This window comes from Homarus americanus, unplaced genomic scaffold (genome assembly GCF_018991925.1).
Source record: "Homarus americanus isolate GMGI-L3 unplaced genomic scaffold, GMGI_Hamer_2.0 scaffold25827, whole genome shotgun sequence".
In the NCBI taxonomy this organism is placed as follows: Eukaryota; Metazoa; Arthropoda; class Malacostraca; order Decapoda; family Nephropidae; genus Homarus; species Homarus americanus.
Window position 1 is genome coordinate 6,713,844 of NW_024738300.1, and position 25,736 is coordinate 6,739,579.

Below are 25,736 nucleotides of genomic sequence, written 5' to 3' on the forward strand. Positions count from 1 at the left end.
CAGCTGCTTTCAGAGGTAAAACATGAACTGAACCCTTCTCACTAAAAGGTTTATGTTAGAAAAGGAAATTATGACTGTCATTAAGTTATGATCATACCAAATTGTTTCAAATTATTCTGCTGTATCTGATACTTGTCTAGTACATAATCAGTGGTTAAGACAATTTATACACTACGTATAGTACTAAAAAGGCTCCACCATCCCCTCACCACACAGGCTCACTACTGTACTGTTCCATCACCTGAGGAAAATAAAAGTTTTGCAGATAAACTCAACAGGATGAAAAAATGTATAATTACAACTGAATACTGCAGTTGGTTAATTTTATATTGTAATACAAACTGTAATTCCAGGAATAAACAAATTCATATTGAGCAATTTGCAGAATGCCAGAGAATACAAATTTTCACAAATTAATATTAGTGAGCCAGTTATGTAATTCATATGTAATATCACACTTATTATTATATCCACTTTCTCTGCAACCCAAGAGTGTGTCTTGTATGAATAGTAAACTTCACATTACTGCACTTTAAATACTGAAATTCTATTTCAAAGTACAGTGTACATTATTTTTAAATGCAACAATGTTAACTACTGGTCAAAGGTCATACACAGCATGTATCTCCCACTCAGAGGTCCAGATACAACTACAGTATTACTTGTATACACAATATGAAGTTTAATATCACAGTTCTGTATTTCCATTGTGGAAATTATAGATAAAATCACATATTTGAGCCATACAAACTACAGTTCTTTTTTGTTGAATATTACTTTTATCTTTTATTTCCACAATACTGTAGAGAGAAAACGTTGATACAAAATTTCAAATTGGTTGTACAGTACTGCACTGTCTCCTGCTGCTCCATGAACCCAGAGATTCAGACTCTTGAACCCGAAGCATTTATGGACAGAATAACGCTTCGGTGTCTATTGCTTCGGGTTCATGAGTCTGAATCTCGGGGTTCGTGGAGCAGCAGGAGACGAGACAGAACTATTGTCCGCACCTGTAACTGTACATGTAAGTTGTCTCCTTAAACATGAATTTCAAGATCTTTCCTCTTGAATTACTTCACTTTCACATTTCAGGTGTTTGGACCACAATAATACCAGTCATGTTGTCCACACCTACATCACAAAACACATCATCTATCTTATCACCTGAAGGTTAGCCTCCAAGTGCTCACCTGAAGGTTAGCCCCAAGTGCTCACCTGAAGGTTAGCCCCAGGTTAACCAACCAGAAACTATTACAAATGGCCTGATTCATGGTCTTGACTGTATCAATGGTAAATACTGTAAAATTTCGCCAGTCTTGTCTAGTTTCCTGGTACTGTACTGTACATACAAAAGACCTGCACAGTACAGTACTGTATTTAACTCCCCCTACCTTAAATGTCCGAAACAGACACAATGACTCGACTTGAGTAATATATAACACTTGATGCGGCTGAGGAAATAGAAACTGTGAATAAGATTAAGTTTGGTGTTGCCATGAACCATCTTCACCAACTAAACATTACACAACAAAAAGCTTTGGGATCTAGACATCACTTTTAGATGTGACAAGTCAACACCAGCCTGACTCTAGTGTACCACACAACTGCCTGAAATATTCTTACTACACATATCATTATTAATTTTGTATTACCAATTTTGCTGTGTGAACAACAACACAATGCTGGGATTTACCCGAAATGTGGATTGAGAATCAGGTTTGAATTTTAACTAAACGATAAAGTGAAGTCCTACTGTTTGTGTAGTGGTGCTTGTAGAAGACTCAATTTATTGTTGATAAACCATACCTGGCAATTATTTTTTTTAAGTCAGGTTCTAGAACGTGCTACTATAGCATGCATTTCACTGTTCTTCAATATATACACTGAACAGAGACTTCAAAAACCAGATGTAGTTTTCTTTTTATACATAAAAATATTTGCCAATGCTTTAAAAGCCCTCTTACTTCTGCATATTATTGTGATCCTTGCTACACCTGTCATTCAGAAACCAAATGTAACCAATATTTCCAGCAAAATGTACCAACATAAATGCCACATCAATTGTCATTGGAACACTTTCTTTAACTCTACATATATGCCGTGTGTATCAGAGACCTCATGCCTGTGGTAACACTTGAGATAAATTACTCTTTTTACATTATTCACATCCTAAAATCATGTAAATTTTTTATTTAGCAAATCAAGATCCAGCCATCACAGGACCTGATCTGAGTTTATAAACCTTTCTGGCAGTTTTTATTGTTACTTGAGGAAATATTACAGGTGGTAAGTCAGATGAATGGTCAAAATAAAATCAACACTCGAGACAAAATCTACTCTCAAAAGTGTTTTTATTACCCGCACACAACGTCTTATAGAGACTTGGTAAACCGTTCATTTACAAATACCAAGATGTATTTTGCTATTTTAATAATATACATAATTCGTGTACATTATTCTCGTTATTTGTGTCCAACTGTGTGTTCAAAGTTAATCATCATAAATATATTATTTTCAGTATATAATTTGGCATATAGAATATAATTTTCCATGTGAAAACTTTCAGGAATTTACAGAAATGTGAGAGAAGAACAAGGTATGTGAAATAAGGTGCCTCTTGTACAGTATGTGAACAGTACATCTTGTGAAGGTACAAGTCGTAGTCGAACCAGGTTACGACGCTACACATCTCACGTGTTGACAGGGTAAAATATAAAAAAAAGACAGATGAAATAATCAACATAAAATATTATATTCTGAGATCTCTGGGAGGTTACTACATACAGTAAAAGGAATAACTGGTTCACATTGGGAACCTTTTAATATATAGACATCAGGTGCAAATAGAAAACAAGGTCATATGGTTTGTGGAAATGTACTGTATATGAGACAATGATAACAGCATGCATACTCAACTATCACACAAGTAGAAATAAAATAACCCTTATTGACATGAATGCATTCCATCACTAAAAAAATCAGGTCACTGGTAGAATTTTCCCGAAGATCCTGTACTTCTGGACATTCACATCACAGTTCACTTCTCTTGCGTATGCTGAGAAATACAGAATCCTTATATAAAGCAAAAAACAATGCACTCATAAAACATACATTCCTTGGACCCTTATTGGAGAGGACACATGTTGTCGGGTATGCTCACAGCACACTGCTACTATTACTATTTAACCATTATGTCTTTCCCTTGACATAGTTTTATCATGCAAGTACTGTATATCAAAATATGCATTGCAATACTCTTCTAGAAAATGTTCTGAATATTCATGTTTGTAGCAGCACAAGTTTGGCATGCCGACCGTTCAAGCGCCATCTCGCCCTAAGGAACCAAGTCACCGTTGCATGTGACACGTACAGAAAATTCTGTTTGGCAAAAAAATAGTCTCTGTCATTCTTCAGGATTTCAAATTTAAAACTGTAAAAGACACTATTTTACTACACACTAGAGTAACACTATCAGCTACACATCTCTCCGCTCCAGGATTGACATCCCTTCTCACAGGACCTCTTCTAACAAAACTCTGCCCCTGCCATTATTATAAAGCCTCACAGGACAGTTCAGGTGCAGCTATCTTTGGTTTTGGTTGGCCAGTAAAGAGTGAATGGCAGAGTTAAGGATACTGCAGTGTATTGCACTAACTACCCTAAGCTACCATCAGATGCACGGGAGAAAAATGCAAATTGTACTCTTGGCGCCACAGACAAACATTCCAGGAAGAGGAAGAACTGGTCTAGTGTCTGCTTATCTTAGACCAGGCAAGGCTGTTCTGTGCCAGCATTAAGTTATACTTTATTCTTATCTGGCATAATGAACCTGTTAGCCATTGGAAATTTTAGTTTCACCATTTTCCCAAACAGCCCCAACAGTTAGATTTTTTTTTAAGTCACAATGCCTAAGACCAAACCTAAATTTCGAGGTTTTCATAAATAATAGGAAATTTAAATTTGCTGTGAGCATAAATTGAGGATTAGTGAGAGGCATTTGCTCTCGGCCTTAAAAACCAAAAGCATCAAATTCCATTTCTTTGGCTTCTTGCTTTTTCTTTTCATTTTCTGCTTCCTCTTCTCCGCTGGAATCCAGTTTTTCCATGTACTTTACAACACGCTCTGTGGGCTTCAGGCTCCGCAGGAGACTTGTCTGAAATTAAAAGAAACACAGAAAGAGAAATAAGTATGAGACAAACTAACTTGGGTGAACAACTTACTTCTCAAGGTCCATAAAGAATGACTGACCCATCAATGTTACACACTCTTACCTGTGTCAGATACAACTTGTGACAGAACTCTTATACCAAAATGATCGAATTAATAACAGCAAGAAAACATAGCCTGTTTCCCTCATGATAGCATTGTTGTTGTTACTACAGAAGCTCTTTGTGGCCTCACTCTAACACCCCCACTCTGAGATACATTTGACCTGCTACACAATTTGCAGCTAATTTCCCCTCATTTCTGTTGTTTTCTTTCCTTCCCTATAAGTATTACTTTTCTTTTAATTATGAGCTTTAACCCTTAGGCCCCGGGTGACGTTCCGGAAAGTCCGCTTATTTTCCCGGCATTTCTTTTGTTTATTATAATTTTTGGAAAAATTGATTTTTTTTTCGCGATTTAACCCCCGCGGGGATGGGGGGGGGGGGTACTGCCAGCAGCACCCTAACCCCGGGCTTAAGGGTTAATACATTTACTGTGACTCTTACTCCAGGGCTCAGTACCCACACTGCTTATTTCCTTTAGTCTCAAATGAACAAAATATTTGACATTAAAAGTAAATTTACATTGTAAATAGTTCAGTCCAACAGTTTTATGGTTCGTGCCTTAAAAGAGGAGACTTTACATCCTGGTGTCAAACACTCAAACCTCACAAATTGGATATCCTCGGGGCTCTACCCCATTCCAATCACCAGATGAATGCACTTATTTAATGTTGTTTAGGTAATATGTGTTGACCGAGCTGAGACAAAACATGGCCTCTGTGTACCACGGTGTAGCTTGGGTCAAGGGCACAGTTCGTCCTGGCTCAAGATGGAGCTAACAGTAATTAAAATCAAGTAATATTATTGATTTATATTATAGATAACATTTATAAAAAATAAAACATGTACATACAGTACAGTTGTGGACAAAAATAATTCAGCAGGCAAATGGTGTACGTATAAGAGGGTAGGGGGAAGTGGGGCATTCCATCTCAAGTGTACACACTTCTTGTCACTTCATCTTACCAATTCCAATTTCCTTGATTTTTTTTTCTAATATTAAGATTGGGTTTAGTGAATGATGAATCGTTACCAAAATTTTAGCTTCCTAGGTCAGCAGGTTTATGAATTACGACCTTCCAAAGTTTGAGGTCAACAGCATGACCTTGTAATTTTGAAAGGTTCTACTGTACCAACTTCGACAATCCGTCTCTAAATGCTCAGGAAAGGATGTAGAATAATGTCGATTCCTGCTGTAAAAACCATAGAGCATCAAATAAAAAAGTTAGTTCTATATGACCTTTGACCTTGACCACAGAAAAAAATCCAAATTCAAGGCCATCAAGATTGGCATGAAAACTGTCCTTGATATAATGCATTCACATGCAGAAAATTAGAGTGGGATCTCCATTGGTTTGCTTTCCAGAGGTGTTCACAGTCAAGTAGGTGAGAATTGGAAATAGAAATCGAACACAAACTTTGCACCTGTCCACCATTAATGGCATGAAGAAGGCTACTTTTTTATTGTTGCTTGTGTCTTCACATAGCCTATATGAATACAGTAGGTTCAATGGCTAAATTATATAATATATATATATATATATATATATATATATATATATATATATATATATATATATATATATATATATATATATATATATATATATATATATATCTTGATAAAATATGATTTCATCAAGATTTATCTTATCCACGTTTTCATGGATCTATATATATATATATATATATATATATATATATATATATATATATATATATATATATATATATATATATATATATATATATATATATATATATATATATACTAATCTAACATTACTGTACTTTTAAGTTAAGTAGGCTAAATAATTTGATGGGTTGGCCCAAGAAAAATACCTAAATTATAATGCGGCCCATGACGGAGAAAAGGTTGCCCATGCCTGGTTTAGACAAAGTCAACCAAACTGCACCATCAACAAACAACCAAACTGCACCATCAACAAACAACCACACTGTACCATCAACAAACAACCACACTGCACCATCAACAAACAACCACACTGTACCATCAACAAACAACCACACTGTACCACAACAAACAACCACACTGTACCATCAACAAACAACCACACTGTACCACACAACAAACAACCACACTGTACCATCAACAAACAACCACACTGTACCATCAACAAACAACCACACTGTACCATCAACAAACAACCACACTGTACCATCAACAAACAACCACACTGTACCATCAACAAACAACCACACTATACCATCAACAAACAACCACTGTACCATCAACAAACAACCACACTGTACCATCAACAAACAACCACTGTACCATCAACAAACAACCACACTGTACCATCAACAAACAACCACACTGTACCATCAACAAACAACCACACTGTACCATCAACAAACAACCACACTGTACCATCAACAAACAACTACACTGTACCATCAACAAACAACCACACTGTACCATCAACAAAACAACCACACTGTACCATCAACAAACAACCACTGTACCATCAACAAACAACCACACTGTACCATCAACAAACAACCACACTGTACCACAACAAACAACCACACTGTACCATCAACAAACAACCACACTGTACCATCAACAAACAACCACACTGTACCATCAACAAACAACCACACTGTACCACAACAAACAACCACACTGTACCATCAACAAACAACCACACTGTACCATCAACAAACAACCACACTGTACCATCAACAAACAACCACACTGTACCATCAACAAACAACCACACTGTACCATCAACAAACAACCACACTATACCATCAACAACAAAGGGTCAGCTACACTAGAACTCACAGAAGCTGTCAGGTCCATGAAGCGGAGGAACTTCTTCAGCACCGCCACCATCAAGCTGAAGTTGGACTTTGGAAGCATAGCACGAATTTGTGCTTCACATTCCTGAAACAAACAATAAGACTTAATTACAAGCTTTATTCAACATAACTGAGTCAAAAAAATATAAATTATAGGTTGTACTTCACATTCCTTAGATGAAAAATATACTTCAAATACTGTAGAGTATAAGATCACGACAAAGTAGAGGAGCAGTACCCAATAACCGATACATATTGGGACCGGGAAAAGTCGTTGGTTAGTGAATCAACGGTTAAAGAAGCAATTAACCCCAAAAGAACGTAAAAAATTCTGGGGGTTAAGGACCGGCCACCCTCCAAACACTTCCATCTACCCTTGATAAATCTCTGTACTGTACACTGTCAAGCAAGAAAATAAAGCAAACACATAAAACATGCATAATAAACTTTAAAGAGGCAATGTAAAGCATAAATTGAGACAACCTAGGGTGGCAAATTCAAGTCTCTACCACTCTTTGCTGGTCCATCACCATTCTTATTATGCCTTATTACACTTCATCATATCACATCATGCTGCCCAGGAACTATCACTGGGGCATTTAGGCATGACTAACACCCGTGTATGTTAAGGGCCGACTGTACATTAAAAAGTCTGGAAAATCCAGTATCAGTCCAGAAGGTTTGTGTTCGTATGTGCGGTTGAATATCTGTGCGAAGGTGTCACATGGCACACCACATGTGTCAATCTAGTCCTGCCTCCATATATATTGTATCAGTGCACTGCACCTCACTACTTCACACTCATTTTCGTGAACTTTTTAAGTAGAGTGTTTGATGTCTTTAATGGAGATACTTAAAAAATGTGTAAGATTAAAAAAGTTTATGAAAACAACAACACACTTGCTCACTGAATATTGTACAGTGGTCTAATATACTGTATGTGTAACGAGAGCAAAGACACTGTATATAAAGGGGCTGGGGGGAGCATTGCCATAATCACCAAGTTTATTTAGTGATTCTATATTATATTATCATATAATCACCCTACTATGGTGCAAAATTCATCATTATTAATATAACATCTTCAATAACAGAAAAAATACAATACAGTTTGTAATTTGTACTTTTACTTGAAAATAAAAGGATTATGGTCGTATCTTCATTCCTGGAGAGAACTAAAGGTCTCAGCAACAGTCATTATAACATGCTGTCTAGTATTTGATCAGGAGATATGTTCACAACATTATGGTTTACCTTTGAGTGATACATGATGGTTAATTATTATACACATAATACAAGTGATTAATGAATAAACCAGGAAATATGCACATGTATAATACACTACAATATTATTTACTAAGTGCTGAAGACAGTTGTTGTGGTGAGATGGAGAGTGCTGGTAAAGCTGCAGTCACACTAGAGTTTCTACCCAGAATAAATCCACCGTAGCATTGATTTATAAATGAGCTCATCAGGTTGTCTCTACAGCGACAACTTATTTGTTGTCAAAAGTGGGAAAATACAGAACGTCTGAAAATCCACAGTACGGTGGGTTAAAATATGCTTTAGACAGTCTATTGTTTTAATAACATTAAAACCGTTCTTATTTTTCTTATAGTCAAAATGTAAAAAAATATATAAAAAGTGTATTTTGACGATAAAACACGAGCAAAAATGTCAGAGTACTTGCCTCACTTTTGTAAACAAACATCGCTTGGACGCTACAAATGCACAGCAAATTTTTTTGATGGATACTGTTACCCACAATCATTTCTTTTTCATCTTTGTTTTCTTTAACATGACCACACAGCTCACTAAAGCAGTTAATGCAGCCAAAGAGACAAACAATGAACCCATCCTGCTCTCCTACTGAGCTTAAACTAGCCGCACGAGCTGGGCGCCTGGCCAATGGTTCCTTTCGCCAGTGTGCGGATTGTACCGCTGACTTATTGCCTGTGAAAGAAATGCTGTCGTGGTTTTATTGCATTGGAAAACTTTAGTGTGACCGTAGCTTAACATGGTGAGGGAGCTAGGACAATCAGTTGTTCGTGGTTTGTAAACAAAAGACCAGTGATTAATACAACCCAATGACTCACTGGGTTCGAGTGAGGGATATTTTTTTCTCAGGAAAGTTGATTATTTTACAATAGTATTATATCATCCCAACCAAATGAACCTAAATAATATGGGAATTATAATGAAATTACATAAGGACATCTTAAAGGGGACCTGGAGGAAGGAGCCACCCACCCACGCTTAACGAACGACTCTGTGGAACGAATTGTGTTCGTTAACCGAAGGACGACTGTATTCATAAGGCACACAAGTACCCTGTACATTTAAATGACTTTTCACCATTTCTGTAGTTACCAGTACTGTACTTACATATAATACTTTACAGTTCCAAACTGTCACATCATTGAGAACAGTTGTCGACAACCAGAGTTATGTCTGATTTCTTGAAAGAATCCAGCTAGCCAAGGATATACCAATAGATTCACTTTTTTTCCTTAGACCCTCAAGTCTACTCCATGATTTATTAATAATAAAGCAGAGTAAACTTAAGGGTAGACTCAACATTTTTAATACTACAATTGTTTCTGATTATTTGTTAAAGGATTTTCCCATTACAGTATTATTTATTTTGTAAGTGTTTTGTGTGTGTCTACACACACACACATATATATACAATGCAGGTAAAGGAAATTACTGTCTCTAGAACGAATGGCTCCTTGTCCTGGCCACAAAAATGCCGGCAACTTTAAAACTACCTGCAGACATTCTTGGGTACATCCAGGGTATCATTCGCGAAATAAAAATCCACGAATTATCCGGGAATTACTGAAGAACCATAACACCTAACAGCTTTGCCTAGTAGCCTGGTGGTTACAGTGACTAGTCAAACTTGGCTGCAATGCCATGATTAATCACTACAGTATTAAGCAATATTGTACTGTATGAGTAAATAAACACTAATAATAACAGTGAATCCAGTGTAATATGTCAGGGAGCAAGGAGAGTTACAACAGCAGATGATGCGCTAACTATCACTCCCCCACTCGCTCCCGTTGCCAGGGGTATGATGGAAATACATATGGGAGAAATGCATATCTTGCAGTCTAATTTGAAAATGGTGACAGACACAGTGATAAAATATTTTATATAAACCATGCATTTACATCCGACAAAATAATAAGAAACAATGTATCATTACAAGAGTGAAAGAAATAATATTACCCCACAGAAAACAATTGACAACTCTTGTTTATGTTTCCCGACTCCTTGGGCACTTGTGTCCCACACACTGACAGCTTAGTTACACGGCCTAATATGATCTTTACCCTGTTTTGGGAATGATTCTTAGGGAGGCTTCTTAATCTCCAAATTTTGTCCGAATCTTCCGAAATCCAGATTTACCGGGTCTGAATCTTCGAGGGTTCACTGTACTACTACTGTAGTTCCATTCTTCCATTGTGACATAACACTGGAGTATGTATGGTTCCACATTAATGGTGGCTGCCCGAGAGTAAACATACTGTTGGGACAATTTGGTTACTTGATCCTCACCCACCTCTACATTTCTTATAGAGGAGTGGGAGGACATTCTCCAATACAGTGATCCCTCGGTTAACAAGTTACCTCCCATAAGATTCTTAACTTCGGTTAACGAGTTTCTTACGAGCCGACTTCAACAAGTTTTCGCTTGCACTTGGCGGTCCAACAGTTGTAGTATTAGTTCGCCAATACAGTAATCGGTTCTAGGGCTTAAATTCCTTACTATTTTAGTAAATATCAAGAAGTTTATACTATTCAATAATTTCAAAAGTTTAATATTAAATTTTTTCGTCATTTTAACAATTATTGAACATAATTGAAGGTAAAGTGACTAGTTTTATGTGCGCCATCCAGCCTCTTAACACAGCAAACAGGCGTTAGTCTCTCTCTGTTTTCAGTGGAGCTAACATCTTGCTTGAGACTCTCATCAACTAAATGCTTTTTTTCTGTGTTTCCAAGCAAATTATTGGTCATTTTGAAATTTATTTTACATATTGACAATATATAGCGCAGTGCAGTGTTATTTTAAAGAAAATATTCTTTATTTACAGCAAGTTTATACCTAAAATATCACGTGTTGATATTGTCTGAATCCAGCACGGGGCCTTAAGAGATCAAGAAAAGCGATTTAAATCCAAACCAAGCAGGCAATTATAAAAAAACATGAACAAGGCATTAGAACAAATGCGCTATGCAAAGAATATGGCATGTCGACATCAACTGTGTCGACAATTCTTGCACAGAAAGACAAATTTAAAGAAGTGAAAGTGAGAGACAAATCTACCAGTGTTTAAAAGTAGATCCCTAATTGCAGAAACTGAGAGGTTACTTCTCATCTGGATTAGGGAAAACAGATGAAAGGTGATTCAGTTTCTACTGAATTCATTTGTGAAAGAGCCAGGGAGATTTACGAACATTTAAAGACAGATCAACCTGGTTCTTCAGGCACAGAATTTGAAGATTTTTGGGCCAGCAAAGCCTGGTTCAAAAAATTTAAGAAAAGAAGTGACATTTTCAGTGTTGTTAGGCATGGTGAAGCTGCTAGTGCTGATAAGGAAGGGGCAGCAAAGTTTTTAGTGGAATTTAAAGAACTGATGGAAGAAGAAAATTATCTTCCACAGCAAGTGTTCAATGTGGACGAAACTGGGCTGTTCTGGAAAAAGATGCCCAAAAGAACATTCATCACCAGAGATGAAGCCTCTTTGCCTGGGCATAAACCCATGAAAGACCGTCTCACTCTATTGCTTGGTGCCAATGCTTCAGGGGATTTCCGACTGAAGCCTATGCTTGTCTACCACTCTGAAAACCCCAGGGTGTTCAAGCAACAGAAAGTGGTAAGAACAAAGCTTGGAGTTTATTCGAAGTCCAACCGTAAGGCATGGGTGACAAGACAGTTCTTTAATGAATGGGCTGTTGATGTGTTTTGCCCTTCTGTCAAGAGCTACCTAACCACCAATAAACTCCCTTTAAAGGCTCTTCTCCTCATGGATAATGCTCCTGATCATGACCCTGAACTTGCCAGAAATTTGGAGTATCAATTTGACTTTGTGAAAGTGTTGTTTTTGCCTCCCAACACTACATCAATCATACAGCCAATGGACCAGAATGTGATCAGCAACTTCAAGAAGTTGTACATGAAGAAAATGTTTAGGAGGTGTCATCAGGCAACTTCCAATGATCCTGAACTAACACTGAAACAGTTCTGGAAGACACAATTCAACATCCTGGAGGCTGTAAAATTGATTGTGTCATCATGGCAAGAAGTCTCCACTAGATCCCTCAATTCTTCATGGAAAGCACTGTGGCCATCAGTAGTCCATGACTTTGAGGGATTTCAGGATGACACAGAGTTGGACCAGGAGATTGTGTCCATTGGTCAGTCATTGGGCCTTGAAGTGGAGGAGGATGATGTCGAAGAGCTTGTGATGTCTCATGAGGAGGAACTTACTCCTGATGACTTGAATCAACTGGATAAGATGTTACAGGTAGAGGCTGACAGTGGTGAGGAGGAAATTGAAAGTGATGACCATATGTCAACTAAACAGTTGAAAGGTGTGATTTACCACTGGGAAAAGTTCAGGGAACTGGCTTCAAAGCACCCAGATGTGGAAAAAACTGAACTAACTTTGTGTCATGTTGAGGACTCAATGGTCTCCTTCTTTAAACATAAGGAGGAGAGATGCCCCACAGACCACAATTGACACGTTCTTCAGTAAAAGGCAGAAAGAACAAGATGCTATTCCTCAGCCTTCCACTTCAAGAAGGAGAGGATGTTCATGGTGGAGAATCTGTCAGTCCAGAGGTTCCTGACATTTTCATGGAAGGTGACTCACCTTCCAAGAAGCAGTAAAATGCTTCTCCTCCACCTCCACTTCCTTCTCTTCTCCTCCTCCTCCCACTTAAAATTCACATCAGCATCATCATCCAAGAGCCTTCTACATACACACCTCAAGGTAAGTGTCCATTTCTAAAATTTTTGTTGAATTTAGGGCAATTTTCGGTGAGCTGGAACCAATTACCCAAAAACCCATTGAAACAATGGTTTCGGTTAACGAGCAACCTGCTGGAACGGATTGTGCTCGTTAACCGAGGGACCACTGTACGTTCAACATAAAACCTAAGGGAATACTGTGTGTGTGTGTGTGTGTGTGTGTGTGTGTGTGTGTGTGTCTGTATATGTATGTATGTATGTATGTATGTATGTATGTATATGTGTGTGTGTGTGTTCAAAACAAAATTTATGACCTAGTCCAGTCCACTAAAACACATATTGATTCAGTTAAAATGTCTAACTATTTGTAAATGCTGCCCTGAGAAAACACAATATTCCCAATAGTTTACTTTCCAAGGAATACAGTATGTATGTTCTTAGTAACCTGAGCTCTCTAAAAAGGGAGGTTTACAGTTACCCAATGACAGCCCAGAGTTATAGAATTAGCCAATGAAATGTGTTATAAGGGACTAAGATAAATTTAACCCTGCCTTGGAAAGTCCCCAGTTAGCCAGATACTGTACAGTACAGGAGAGAGAGACCTCCGACTAGGGCCAAAAAGACAGTATGTCATACCAGACATCACCAAAGCCCTAAGTAACAAAGAATACCCAGGCAAAATTATGTTTCCTGTATAAATATCTTTGGCAGGAGGTAGTGGTGTTGGTGGCAGATGACAGTCAAGATAGGGGGGAGGGAGGGAGCCTTTTTTTTTTTTAAGCCAATCTATTACAGCACAAACACATGTACACCTGTTTTCTGCACCAACAATGCCACATCAACCACCACCAGCATAAGTCTTCAGCTCTGGGGATATATATACACTCTTAAACAGCTTTCACTATGACATCAGTATTCAAGTATAACATTATCTGGTTAAATTTAGGGTTGAAATTGTTTGGGCTGGAGGTCAATGCTGTTTATAACATTGGTCATATATTTTGGGGCTGGAACACATCTAAGCCTTTCAGACAGGATCCCACAGGACAACGGACCCAGTTTAGCAAGAATTCACCAGACAAACAGTTTCTCAAGAACACACATCCTTCAGTAGCGAGGACCTTAATGTGCCGGTAAGGTACCTACCTCATCTTCCATTATGCAGTATCCAGTTAGTAGGGCAGTGTAGGCAGCTATGAGCGTGTCTTCCATGTGGTGACCAGCTTTTTGTAACACTGAAATGAAAAAACAAAAAAAACAAGGGTCATTCAATAAGTAATGGGAAAAATAAATGTAAATGTAGCAGTGATGATTTATTATTAATGATCACAAACCTATTTTTCCATCATCTCCCTCTACAGCTATGCACTTGTCCCATCTTTCTATGAGTTTTTTTCCTGTACACATTTCTGATTTCTTTCTTCACCTCTTCATAATATGAAAAGAGATTTCCACGTAATGCTGATTTGAGTGGACTAAACATGTGGTAGTCTGATGTTACGAGATCTAGACTGCATGCGGGCTACATCGGTTTTCTAAAATTTTCTGCTCAAAGTTCAAGTGCAATGTGGGTGTTGAAACTTCTACAGATTTCCGTCCACAATGCTTGTTCAATTATTCTTGAATTGTTCAAGCCACTTGTAAATGTTTGTTCAACTGATGCAATTGCTTCCGTATTGAAGTGACATTCTGCGATGAATTACGCTTGGTTTTATTCCTAGTGCTCGTGAAATTAAAAAACACGAAATATGAGATCTTACTGTATAAGGTTCTGTACAACAATTGTGATGGCGTCCAGCTGTTTAGTATTTACAGCAAACTTCCCGCGTACTGCTTTCTCAGTTTGTGTGTTTATCGCTTATCTTTTAGTGTTAAACACTGTTTTCCCCATCAAGCATGTCTGGAAAACATTCATCTGCCTCCTCTGGTGAGCCTAAAGCTAAAATGGTAAGAAAAACAATCACAATAGATGTCATGTTAGATGTGATCACTCGCCCGTACCCTTGCCTCAGTAGCCTCCCTCCCCTACCCAACCTTTGTCAAGCCAGTCATCAATGTAAGTGTTATTTAAGATGTGTTTACTATTGTTTTTCTTTATTAACTGGTTTTCTTTATGACTGGGGAAGGTAAAAGAATATTTATTATGAGTTACCCTGTACGGTATACAATGGTTCCCCTAACCTGTACCATTTACATGTATTCTTATAGGTAAAATATGTTTAATTTACGCGTTTTTGAATTAAGCGGTGACTTTCAAGAACCTAACCCCCACGTAAAACGAGAGGTGGGTGTGCTATACTATATCATATACTACAGTAAACCCTCACTTTACGTGGTCAATTGAACCCACGGCGGCCCGCGTAAAGTGAACAACATAACATATGGGATTAATTGAAATAGAGACCGGGCCGACCCCCAAACTCCACTTTTTCAGACACAATACCTACGTTGTAGTAAAAATAACTTCTTAATTTTATGATGGTATGCACACACAATTAATAATTAAGAGAAATATCAATAATATTAGGCTTTTTAACACTTACATTAGTAGAAAAGATGGCTGGGCACACGGGGATGGGGGGTTGGTTCCGAGGCAGAGGGCAGATTATTGGCCCTCACCTGTATCACTTGTATCACTATCCACCACAGAGGCTTGCAGGGCCTCTTTGTCAAACCCCTCAAAGTCCATGTAAGTACATATCCTCACTATCATTATCACTATCACTGACTTGGGCCGGCTGTGGTGGGTGAAGAACTCGGTAATGTTTTGATGACTGGGCGACCTTGTGCGCACCCTGCTCGCGCCGCTCTCCGCGTAAAAGGGCACACACACCGCGGAAAGTGAGCATTCCGGTTTCGGCAGGGCACCGCGTAAACGTGTAAAGTGAAACCGCGTAAAGCGGGGGTTTACTGTATACTATATACTATACAAGGGATGGGTGAGGAAGAACAGAAACCATAAGAGAGGGATCATATTGTTAAAAACTTTAAAACAAGTACAGACACGGCTGATACAACAAGTCTAATGATTCATTCATTTTTATATTAATTAATTTTTATGACAACTTTTTGGCCAAATGAACCGAGTTCCAAGGATCATGAGACTGAAAATATAACTACCACCGTAACAAGAGAGATAACATATTACACAACATTAACCACCTAACAGTTACACTCACATTTAGCAACAGTTTCCTCAATTTCGTCTTCCTTTTTCTCGTCTTCTTTCTGTTTGCTCTGCTCCGTGAGGTCATGGTCGATGATCTCATTGGTGTGTGCCTCCTGCTGCCGTGCACTTTCCTCACTACGGTAGAACAGCTCTATCAAGGCCTGCATGGCGCCCTTCTTTTCACTCATGCCTGTGTCAAAATTAGAGCAGTACGGATCATGTGACTTACAACATACACCATCTACTCTATTCAACCATTTACATAGACCTATTACACACACATCAAATGGGAGAAGTAAATATACAACACTAGAACCTTCATGCTATGTATTACTGTATATACATGACACCAACCTATATTCTACCACAATACCTGAAAATCACTAATTTTGTTTCCTTTCCAAAACTACTTATAGAAATGTTATCCTACATCAGGGGTCCACAACCTATATACACTAGTTGGCCACTTAATGGTGCAAGTAATCAGCCACAGGTGTACCAAGCCAAAATAAGTCAGCACTGAGTTAAACAGAATTTAATGCGACATCAGAAATGTACGATTATACTTCATTGTCAGAAAATTTAAGAATAAACATAGCTTTTATTTTCTGCATATACATATTCTACAATGAAAAAATAGAACTAGTCACTAGCCCATTTAAATATTCTGTAAAGAAACTAGGGAACATAACTTTTAGCAATACATAATATAGAAATAGGAAACTTTTTTTCTTCTTTTTTTTTTTTACGGGTATTAGCCCACCCAGGTACAGGTCACTGACCCACATCAGGGCCTGGGGGGCGAAAATAAATACTGTAATAATAATAATCTTCGAGCAGTACAAAATAACGGTTAAATAACCAATTCACATCCCCCCCCCCAAAAATAAAATAAAAAATTATGTGATCTTATAAATGACAAAAAAATTCCTCCATGTGAGGGGAGTTAGCATTTTTCTCTGTGACAACTGCTTAGGAACATCTTATGTCCAGGAATGGCTCACTCATCCAGTCATAACAGCTTAGGAACATCTTATATCCAGGAATGGCTCACTCATCCAGTCATAACAGCTTAGGAACATCTTATATCCAGGAATGGCTCACTCATCCAGTCATAACAGCTTAGGAACATCTTATGTCCAGGAATGGCCCACTCATCCAGTCATAACAGCTTAGGAACATCTTATGTCCAGGAATGGCCCACTCATCCAGTCATAACAGCTTAGGAACATCTTACATCCAGGAATGGCCCACTCATCCAGTCATAACAGCTTAGGAACATCTTATGTCCAGGAATGGCTCACTCATCCAGTCATAACAGCTTAGGAACATCTTATGTCCAGGAATGGCCCACTCATCCAGTCATAACAGCTTAGGAACATCTTACATCCAGGAATGGCCCACTCATCCAGTCATAACAGCTTAGGTCCAGGAATGGCCCACTCATCCAGTCATAACAGCTTAGGAACATCTTATGTCCAGGAATGGCCCACTCATCCAGTCATAACAGCTTAGGAACATCTTACGTCCAGGAATGGCCCACTCATCCAGTCATAACAGCTTAGGAACATCTTATGTCAAGGAATGGCCCACTCATCCAGTCATAACAGTGTAATGATTGATTGTCAGACCAAAGCTTACAGCCCAGAATTATGTCACATATAACAGCAAGTACACTACAGACCTCGTGGTACCACCACATTCCGGGTTGACACACCTCAGGTCGACCCTAGGGACTTGACCTCGCCCGCTAATGACGTGAGTTAGCCGGGTGACCAACAACCTCACCTAACCAAGACACCTGGGCAGGACCACACCTGCACACAGCTATCCAGATCAAACCAGTTTAGTGATAATTGGTTAGAGGTCAAAAGCCGGCTGGGCCGACCCTATATAAAGGCCCTACAGTCCCGTCCACGATCATTCTGGTTCTGATTCTGGTCCTGATTATCATTCTGATTCTGGTTGCCATTCGAACATTACTCTGGAGATTCTCAGAGTCATGCTTGTCCTCTCCCCAGGTCGGGAGGGGGACCTCCCGACCAGACCCCAGCTAAGCAGAAGCCTCCCATAGGAGGCAGCCCAGCCAAGCATCCACTGGGCCTACGTCAGGGTACACGTGAGTCTTGTCAGAACGATTCCTAGGGTGAGTTACCTACTGTGGGAAGTGTATTCATTCAGCTGTGTCCGAGAGTCAGTGTCGAGTAACGTAAAACATAATGTGTTAGTACCCCGATATAATAGTGATATTAATATGTCCATGTCATTGAGTGAATTAATAAATAGTTGTACCGAAGAGGTGCTTAACAAGTTGTCCCTTTAAGAAGTAATATATGTGTATTGACATACGAGATAAGATAAGCGTATTGACGCTGAGTAAATAACATCCCGGCCACGCTACCAGTTTCCTATCTTTACATTCCTACTCTCTATACTTCTCCTACTTATATGTAATCTTCTTCTCTCATTGTGTTCTGTCCCATTATAACAGCTTAGGAACATCTTATGTCCAGGAATGGCCCACTCATCCAGTCATAACAGCTTAGGAACATCTTATGTCAAGGAATGGCCCACTCATCCAGTCATAACAGCTTAGGAACATCTTACGTCCAGGAATGGCCCACTCATCCAGTCATAACAGCTTAGGAACATCTTATGTCAAGGAATGGCCCACTCATCCAGTCATAACAGCTTAGGAACATCTTACGACCAGGAATGGGCCACTCATCCAGTCATAACAGCTTAGGAACATCTTATGTCCAGGAATGGCCCACTCATCCAGTCATAACAGCTTAGGAACATCTTACGTCCAGGAATGGCCCACTCATCCAGTCATAACAGCTTAGGAACATCTTACGTCCAGGAATGGGCCACTCATCCAAACAGCTTAGGAACATCTTACGTCCAGGAATGGCCCACTCATCCAGTCATAACAGCTTAGGAACATCTTATGTCCAGGAATGGCCCACTCATCCAGTCATAACAGCTTAGGAACATCTTATGTCCAGGAATGGCCCACTCATCCAGTCATAACAGCTTAGGAACATCTTATGTCCAGAATGGCCCACTCATCCAGTCATAACAGCTTAGGAACATCTTATAACCAGGAATGGCCCACTCATCCAGTCATAACAGCTTAGGAACATCTTATGTCCAGGAATGGCCCACTCATCCAGTCATAACAGCTTAGGAACATCTTATGTCCAGGAATGGCCCATTCATCCAGTCATAACAGCTTAGGAACATCTTATGTCCAGGAATGGGCCACTCATCCAGTCATAACAGCTTAGGAACATCTTATGTCCAGGAATGGCCCACTCATCCAGTCATAACAGCTTAGGAACATCTTACATCCAGGAATGGCCCACTCATCCAGTCATAACAGCTTAGGAACATCTTATGTCCAGGAATGGCTCACTCATCCAGTCATAACAGCTTAGGAACATCTTATGTCCAGGAATGGCCCACTCATCCAGTCATAACAGCTTAGGAACATCTTACATCCAGGAATGGCCCACTCATCCAGTCATAACAGCTTAGGAACATCTTATGTCCAGGAATGGCTCACTCATCCAGTCATAACAGCTTAGGAACATCTTATGTCCAGGAATGGCCCACTCATCCAGTCATAACAGCTTAGGAACATCTTACATCCAGGAATGGCCCACTCATCCAGTCATAACAGCTTAGGAACATCTATGTCCAGGAATGGCCCACTCATCCAGTCATAACAGCTTAGGAACATCTTACGCCCAGGAATGGCCCATTCATCCAGTCATAACAGCTTAGGAACATCTTATGTCCAGGAATGGCCCATTCATCCAGTCATAACAGCTTAGGAACATCTTATGTCCAGGAATGGCCCACTCATCCAGTCATAACAGCTTAGGAACATCTTATGTCCAGGAATGGGCCACTCATCCAGTCATAACAGCTTAGGAACATCTTATGTCCAGGAATGGCCCATTCATCCAGTCATAACAGCTTAGGAACATCTTATGTCCAGGAATGGCCCACTCATCCAGTCATAACAGCTTAGGAACATCTTATGTCCAGGAATGGCCCATTCATCCAGTCATAACAGCTTAGGAACATCTTATGTCCAGGAATGGCCCACTCATCCAGTCATAACAGCTTAGGAACATCTTATGTCCAGGAATGGGCCACTCATCCAGTCATAACAGCTTAGGAACATCTTATGTCCAGGAATGGCCCATTCATCCAGTCATAACAGCTTAGGAACATCTTATGTCCAGGAATGGCCCACTCATCCAGTCATAACAGCTTAGGAACATCTTATGTCCAGGAATGGCCCATTCATCCAGTCATAACAGCTTAGGAACATCTTATGTCCAGGAATGGCCCACTCATCCAGTCATAACAGCTTAGGAACATCTTATGTCCAGGAATAGTCCACTCATCCAGTTATTTATTGGTTACCTACAATAATTTATTGAATCAATAATAACAGTACAATACAGTACAGTACATAATCCAGCCGCTGTACTTACCACCAAATATGTTGTTGTCATCATTGTTCAGAAAATCCGGTGCATTTGTTTTCATGAGAAAATTACGATTTGTTTTACTGTGTTCCACCAAATTGAGAAGTAAACAGCATGCCTGAAAAATATAATGTTTATTAGTAGCAGACCTCAGAGGTATAAAGTACTTAACTATCATCAGATCAATGCACCCAGTACCCTCCAATTTTACCAAGTTACAACTCTTCGTCTTTTAAATCAACTTTTCTACAAGTAGCTAGAGTTTCAGCATGAATGTGTGATAATCGTAAAAGGTTAATCTTCAGGTCATCCATAAATGTTATAACTGAGGATGGTTTTGAATACAATATTACTGGTCTCTCCCCACCCTAAGTCCTCCCCCCCCTACACTGCTTCTTCTAATAACATATCCAACACTCACCACTATTAACAAAACTATACAATTAAATAATAAAAAAAAAGAGTAACACTTGGGATATTACCAGAAAGAGAATTACTTACTAAGATCAGCAACTCAAATTTCTTCTCAGGTGCTAAATATCTTGGCATGATGAGAAGGCAATAGAGAGTGATGTCATACACTTCCTGCTGATGACCCAATATTTTACTACCTAGAGCTGTTGGCATGATACAAGTTATATTAGTTAGACATATTAATACTGTACTGTATATGGATCACATGCTTTCTTCACCTCTTGATTAAACACACTAACACTACCTGGGTTAGGTTAGGTTGGGTTAGGTTGGATTATGTTGGGTTGGGTTGGGGTGTTTAACCATCAGGTGAAATAAGCTGGGGTGCCTAAACTTCATATGATCCAAAAATCTTAATCTAAGAAATTTTTTTAAAAACCGTGTGTAAAAAAGTGTGAGGGGGAATGTATTAAACCTTTCCTGTGGCCATCACCAGCTGAGGGGAAACCTCCAGATGCTAAAGGGTCAAGCAACAGACAGACTCCTCAGGTAGGACAAAAAGAAAGTAAGTTGTAGAGGATAATGAGAGTTTAGACCAGAGTAAGATGATGGAATAATGTGATAACTAAGAGAAAATATTAAACAATATTAAATATTAATTCTGTCTGAGACTTATACTACCATATAATCTGAACTAGTAGAATATCGGCCCTGAAGTCTCACATTCTTGTCTACCACACACAGCACAATTAACACCTGATCATCACTCACAGGCATTAGGATACACAAGTTATAACCTTGTGTGGATATCTTACATCAGATAATATTGTCTTCTTGTTTACAGTACTGTATATACACACAATAGAGATGTATACTATAGTATGAACACTGAGTTAAACTATGTTCTATGAATACTTATTATTACCAAGGTCACACATAATCAAACTTTGGAGAAAATCTTGTGATAATACTTCAAAATAAATACAGACAGTATCTTATAATTACTGTTATAAAATCCCAGTAGTGTTCTGTACTTAAGAATCGTATAAGTACAGTAATAGTAGATACGGTACAGGCAGTCCCCAGGTTACGTACGAGTTACATTCCTACGGACATTCTTAAGTCGAAAATGTATTTAAGGTGTACCACATCTAAAATTACTTAATTTAAGAGAAAAAAGAAATAAAATGACAAAATACAGTAAATGAAAGTAAAAAAATAAGTCATCGGGTAAATTAAAAACATTAAATTTAAAGTTTAACACTTATGTTGAAAGCTGGGGCTGGCTTCTTGCTTTTTCCCGACTCAAGGCTAGGCTTACAGGTATACGCCGCTGATTTTGATCTTCCACCCACACCACTAACAATCTTTCCATTTCGATTTTGTTCTCACAGTTGACTGCAATGGTGTAATCTTTTTACATACTAAAAATTTTTGTCTTTGTTTATCAAAATTTTTCCGACCGTTGACCGACTGAAGCCTAACACTATACCAATGACTGAGGGTGTTTGTCTTTTTCAGAACGTTTAATTACATCAACTTTCACTTCTATTTTAATTGTTTTCCTCTTCTTGGATGCACTACTATTACTTGCATTAGATTTGCATTTGGGAGCCATGATGAGGGCAGAAAAATAGAGCTAATGAGTAAAAAAAAAAAAAAAAATTGCACTTGATCACACACATTACTGAGCCTAAGGTGTACTGACGCTACTACAAGGCGTGTGGCTGGGTGACGCTCCACTCCTCACCCACCACTCCACCGCACAAGCTAGTTCTCATACATTACTACGAATGGTTGTACTTATGTCGGATTCTTAAAATAATATACTTTATGGGGACCTCGTTCGTATCGGCTGCAGTTCGCAAGTCGGACTGAACGTAACCCGGGGACCTCCTGTATTTGATGGAGTGATAAGAGCACCTCTGGTAAACAATTTGTACAACTAGGAGTCATTTAAGACAACAAACTGTGACAAGCTACATGAACTATATACTATACTATACGATACTTACCTTCTTTGCCAGCGTTGTGTGTGAGGTTGATGAGAACTTTAATAGTGGTAAGGAGAGCCTGCACTAGTAGCTGGCCTGTTGACCCTCCCCCAACAGTTGTCTTCTGGTTCTGAGCCTCACTGGCAGGATATAGGGGCACTTCTACGTGGCACAGTCGGTACAGACTTACCAGCTTCTCAGGGAAAATGCCGCCCTGGAATTTCAGGAGGTACTCCTGATTGGCTGTGTTTTGGTGTGTTACCTGAGTGATGGAAGTTATTATAAGCAATTACAGAGAACCTATTACAGTAATCCAATACATAACTGCTTAAGACAAACAAGCCCCACCCACCCGACAACCATTTTGGGTCCATGAGGTTTATTTCCTACCACACCTCTTCACCTTACACCATGATATTTAAAAAAAAAAAAAAAAAAAAAAAAAATATATATATATATATATATATATATATATATATATATATATATATATATATATATATATATCGTGGAAATATCGTGTAGTGTCAGGACGTTCGTAAGTTGGTATATATATATATATATATATATATATATATATCGTGGAAATATCGTGTAGTGTCAGGACGTTCGTAAGTTGGAACACTTGCTATGTGCATACCATACTTACAAAACAATGTTTAAAATTCCACTATATCATATCCTGAGTCCTTATTTACATCTAAAATCACTTAATTTAAGACAAAAGAAAATATAGAATGACAAAATACAGTAAACAAAAGTAAAAATAATTCATCAGGGTGTTCATAAGTCAGGGACCTCCTGCATTTCTAACCCACATTACAGTATATTGTAATAATGTTTCCATAACTTTTATAGCATTACTGTTGTGGAACATATCCTAATTTTCCCCATAAGAATAAGTAACTCCCCCAGTTCATCCGGACAACCTCTCCCCCCTAATTGTCCGGAAGTGCGAGGGTTTACTGTACAATATTATAAAATTCACTTCTTGCTGGAGAAATGACATTGATTAAGAAGCAGCCTTAAGGCAATTTAAGGTCAAAGGTTAATTGTCATGACTAAAATACAATTTTGTCTGAGGCTTATACTACCGTACACTCTTTACTAATTGAATGCCGGCCCTGAAGTCTCACTTTTACTTCTGCCACACAAAGGACAGCCAACAACACATCACTCACAGCTGCTAGAGTACTGTACAGTACTGTCATGTCCTTGTGTGGCTTCTTCATGCCAAACAATAATTATATAAGAAATGAACTACTACAGTTTATTTCTCATATAATCTATCACCTACTGTACTTAACCAGTAATCTACCAACACACTAAATAGTACTTGCTGGCTCCATAACTGATTCATCACAAGCAAAAAAGGTTTAAATTCAACAAATTTCAACAAATCTAATTAAATTTAAATACAGTAATACCCAGCTTAACGCGGTTTGTTTCGCGATTTCACGTATACATGGTGCCTCCCCAGAGCCAAACTTTCACTTAACGCGGTCGCTCGAGAGCTATTTTTAGATTCGCCCCACCCACCACCCTGCCTGCCTGCCTGTTTTAGCTCATAAAATTCATACAAATTACCCGGCCAGAATATAATTTACATTGCTGGAATTCTTACAATATGATGATCATTTTGAATATAAACATCATAGATTTTGCATTAGACATACAAATTTTAGATATAATGTTTACTCTGAGTAAATATGTTATTTTTTGTGCAAAATATATGACATTTGTATTCAAAATATTCCTGGTCTTACAAGGAATCCAGCAATGTCAATTATATTATCCTAACTTTAGTTTGAGGTATTATTTATTACTAAAAAGGTAAATATTCTGGTTTTCCCACACATCTGGTGGGGGGAGGGAGGGACCGACCGACCATCTGTTACCGTGTGAAGAATATTTTTTTTTTTTTATTAACTGAAGATATTTGTTTTAGCTCATAAAATTCATACAAATTACCCGGTCAGAATATAATTTACATTGCTGGAATTCTTATAATTTGATGATCATTTTGAATATAAACATCATAGATTTTGCATTAGACATACAAATTTTAGATGTAATGTTTACTCTGAGTAAATATGTTATCTTTTGTGCAAAATATATGACATTTATATTCAAAATATTCCTGGTCTTACAAGGAATCCAGCAATGTCAATTATATTATCCTAACTTTAATCTGAGGTATTATTTAATACTAAATGTTAAAATTTAGTTTTTTCACCCAACATCTCTTGAAGGGAGGATTGGTGGGGGGGGGGAGGGTTGGGACGGACTGAAGATATTTGTTTTAGCTCATAAAATTCATACAAATTACCCGGCCAGAATATAATTTACATTGCTGGAATTCTTACAATTTGATGATCATTTTGAATATAAACATCATAGACTTTGCATTAGACATACAAATTTTAGATATAATGTTTACTCTGAGTAAATATGTTATCTTTTGTGCAAAATATGACATTTATATTCAAAATATTCCTGGTCTTACAAGGAATCCAGCAATGTCAATTATATTATCCTAACTTTAGTTTGAGGTTTTATTTATTAAAATTTAGT

General features: G+C 38.3%; 1 protein-coding gene across 2 annotated transcripts in view; it reads right to left on the bottom strand.

Moving 5' to 3' along the window:
• Positions 1 to 266: 266 nt before the first annotated feature.
• Positions 267 to 25,736, bottom strand: part of LOC121873807 (wings apart-like protein homolog) — a 69,919-nt gene continuing 44,449 nt past the window's right edge. For both annotated transcript variants that reach the window (XM_042377513.1, XM_042377511.1), the window contains exons 7-13: positions 23,184 to 23,424; positions 21,256 to 21,371; positions 20,761 to 20,872; positions 16,260 to 16,439; positions 14,227 to 14,315; positions 7,078 to 7,179; positions 267 to 4,153 (exon numbers count right to left, since the gene is read on the bottom strand). In XM_042377513.1, coding sequence (XP_042233447.1) covers positions 4,010 to 4,153; positions 7,078 to 7,179; positions 14,227 to 14,315; positions 16,260 to 16,439; positions 20,761 to 20,872; positions 21,256 to 21,371; positions 23,184 to 23,424 — 984 coding nt within the window. In that variant the 3' untranslated portion in view covers positions 267 to 4,009. The remainder of the gene's footprint in view (positions 4,154 to 7,077; positions 7,180 to 14,226; positions 14,316 to 16,259; positions 16,440 to 20,760; positions 20,873 to 21,255; positions 21,372 to 23,183; positions 23,425 to 25,736) is intronic.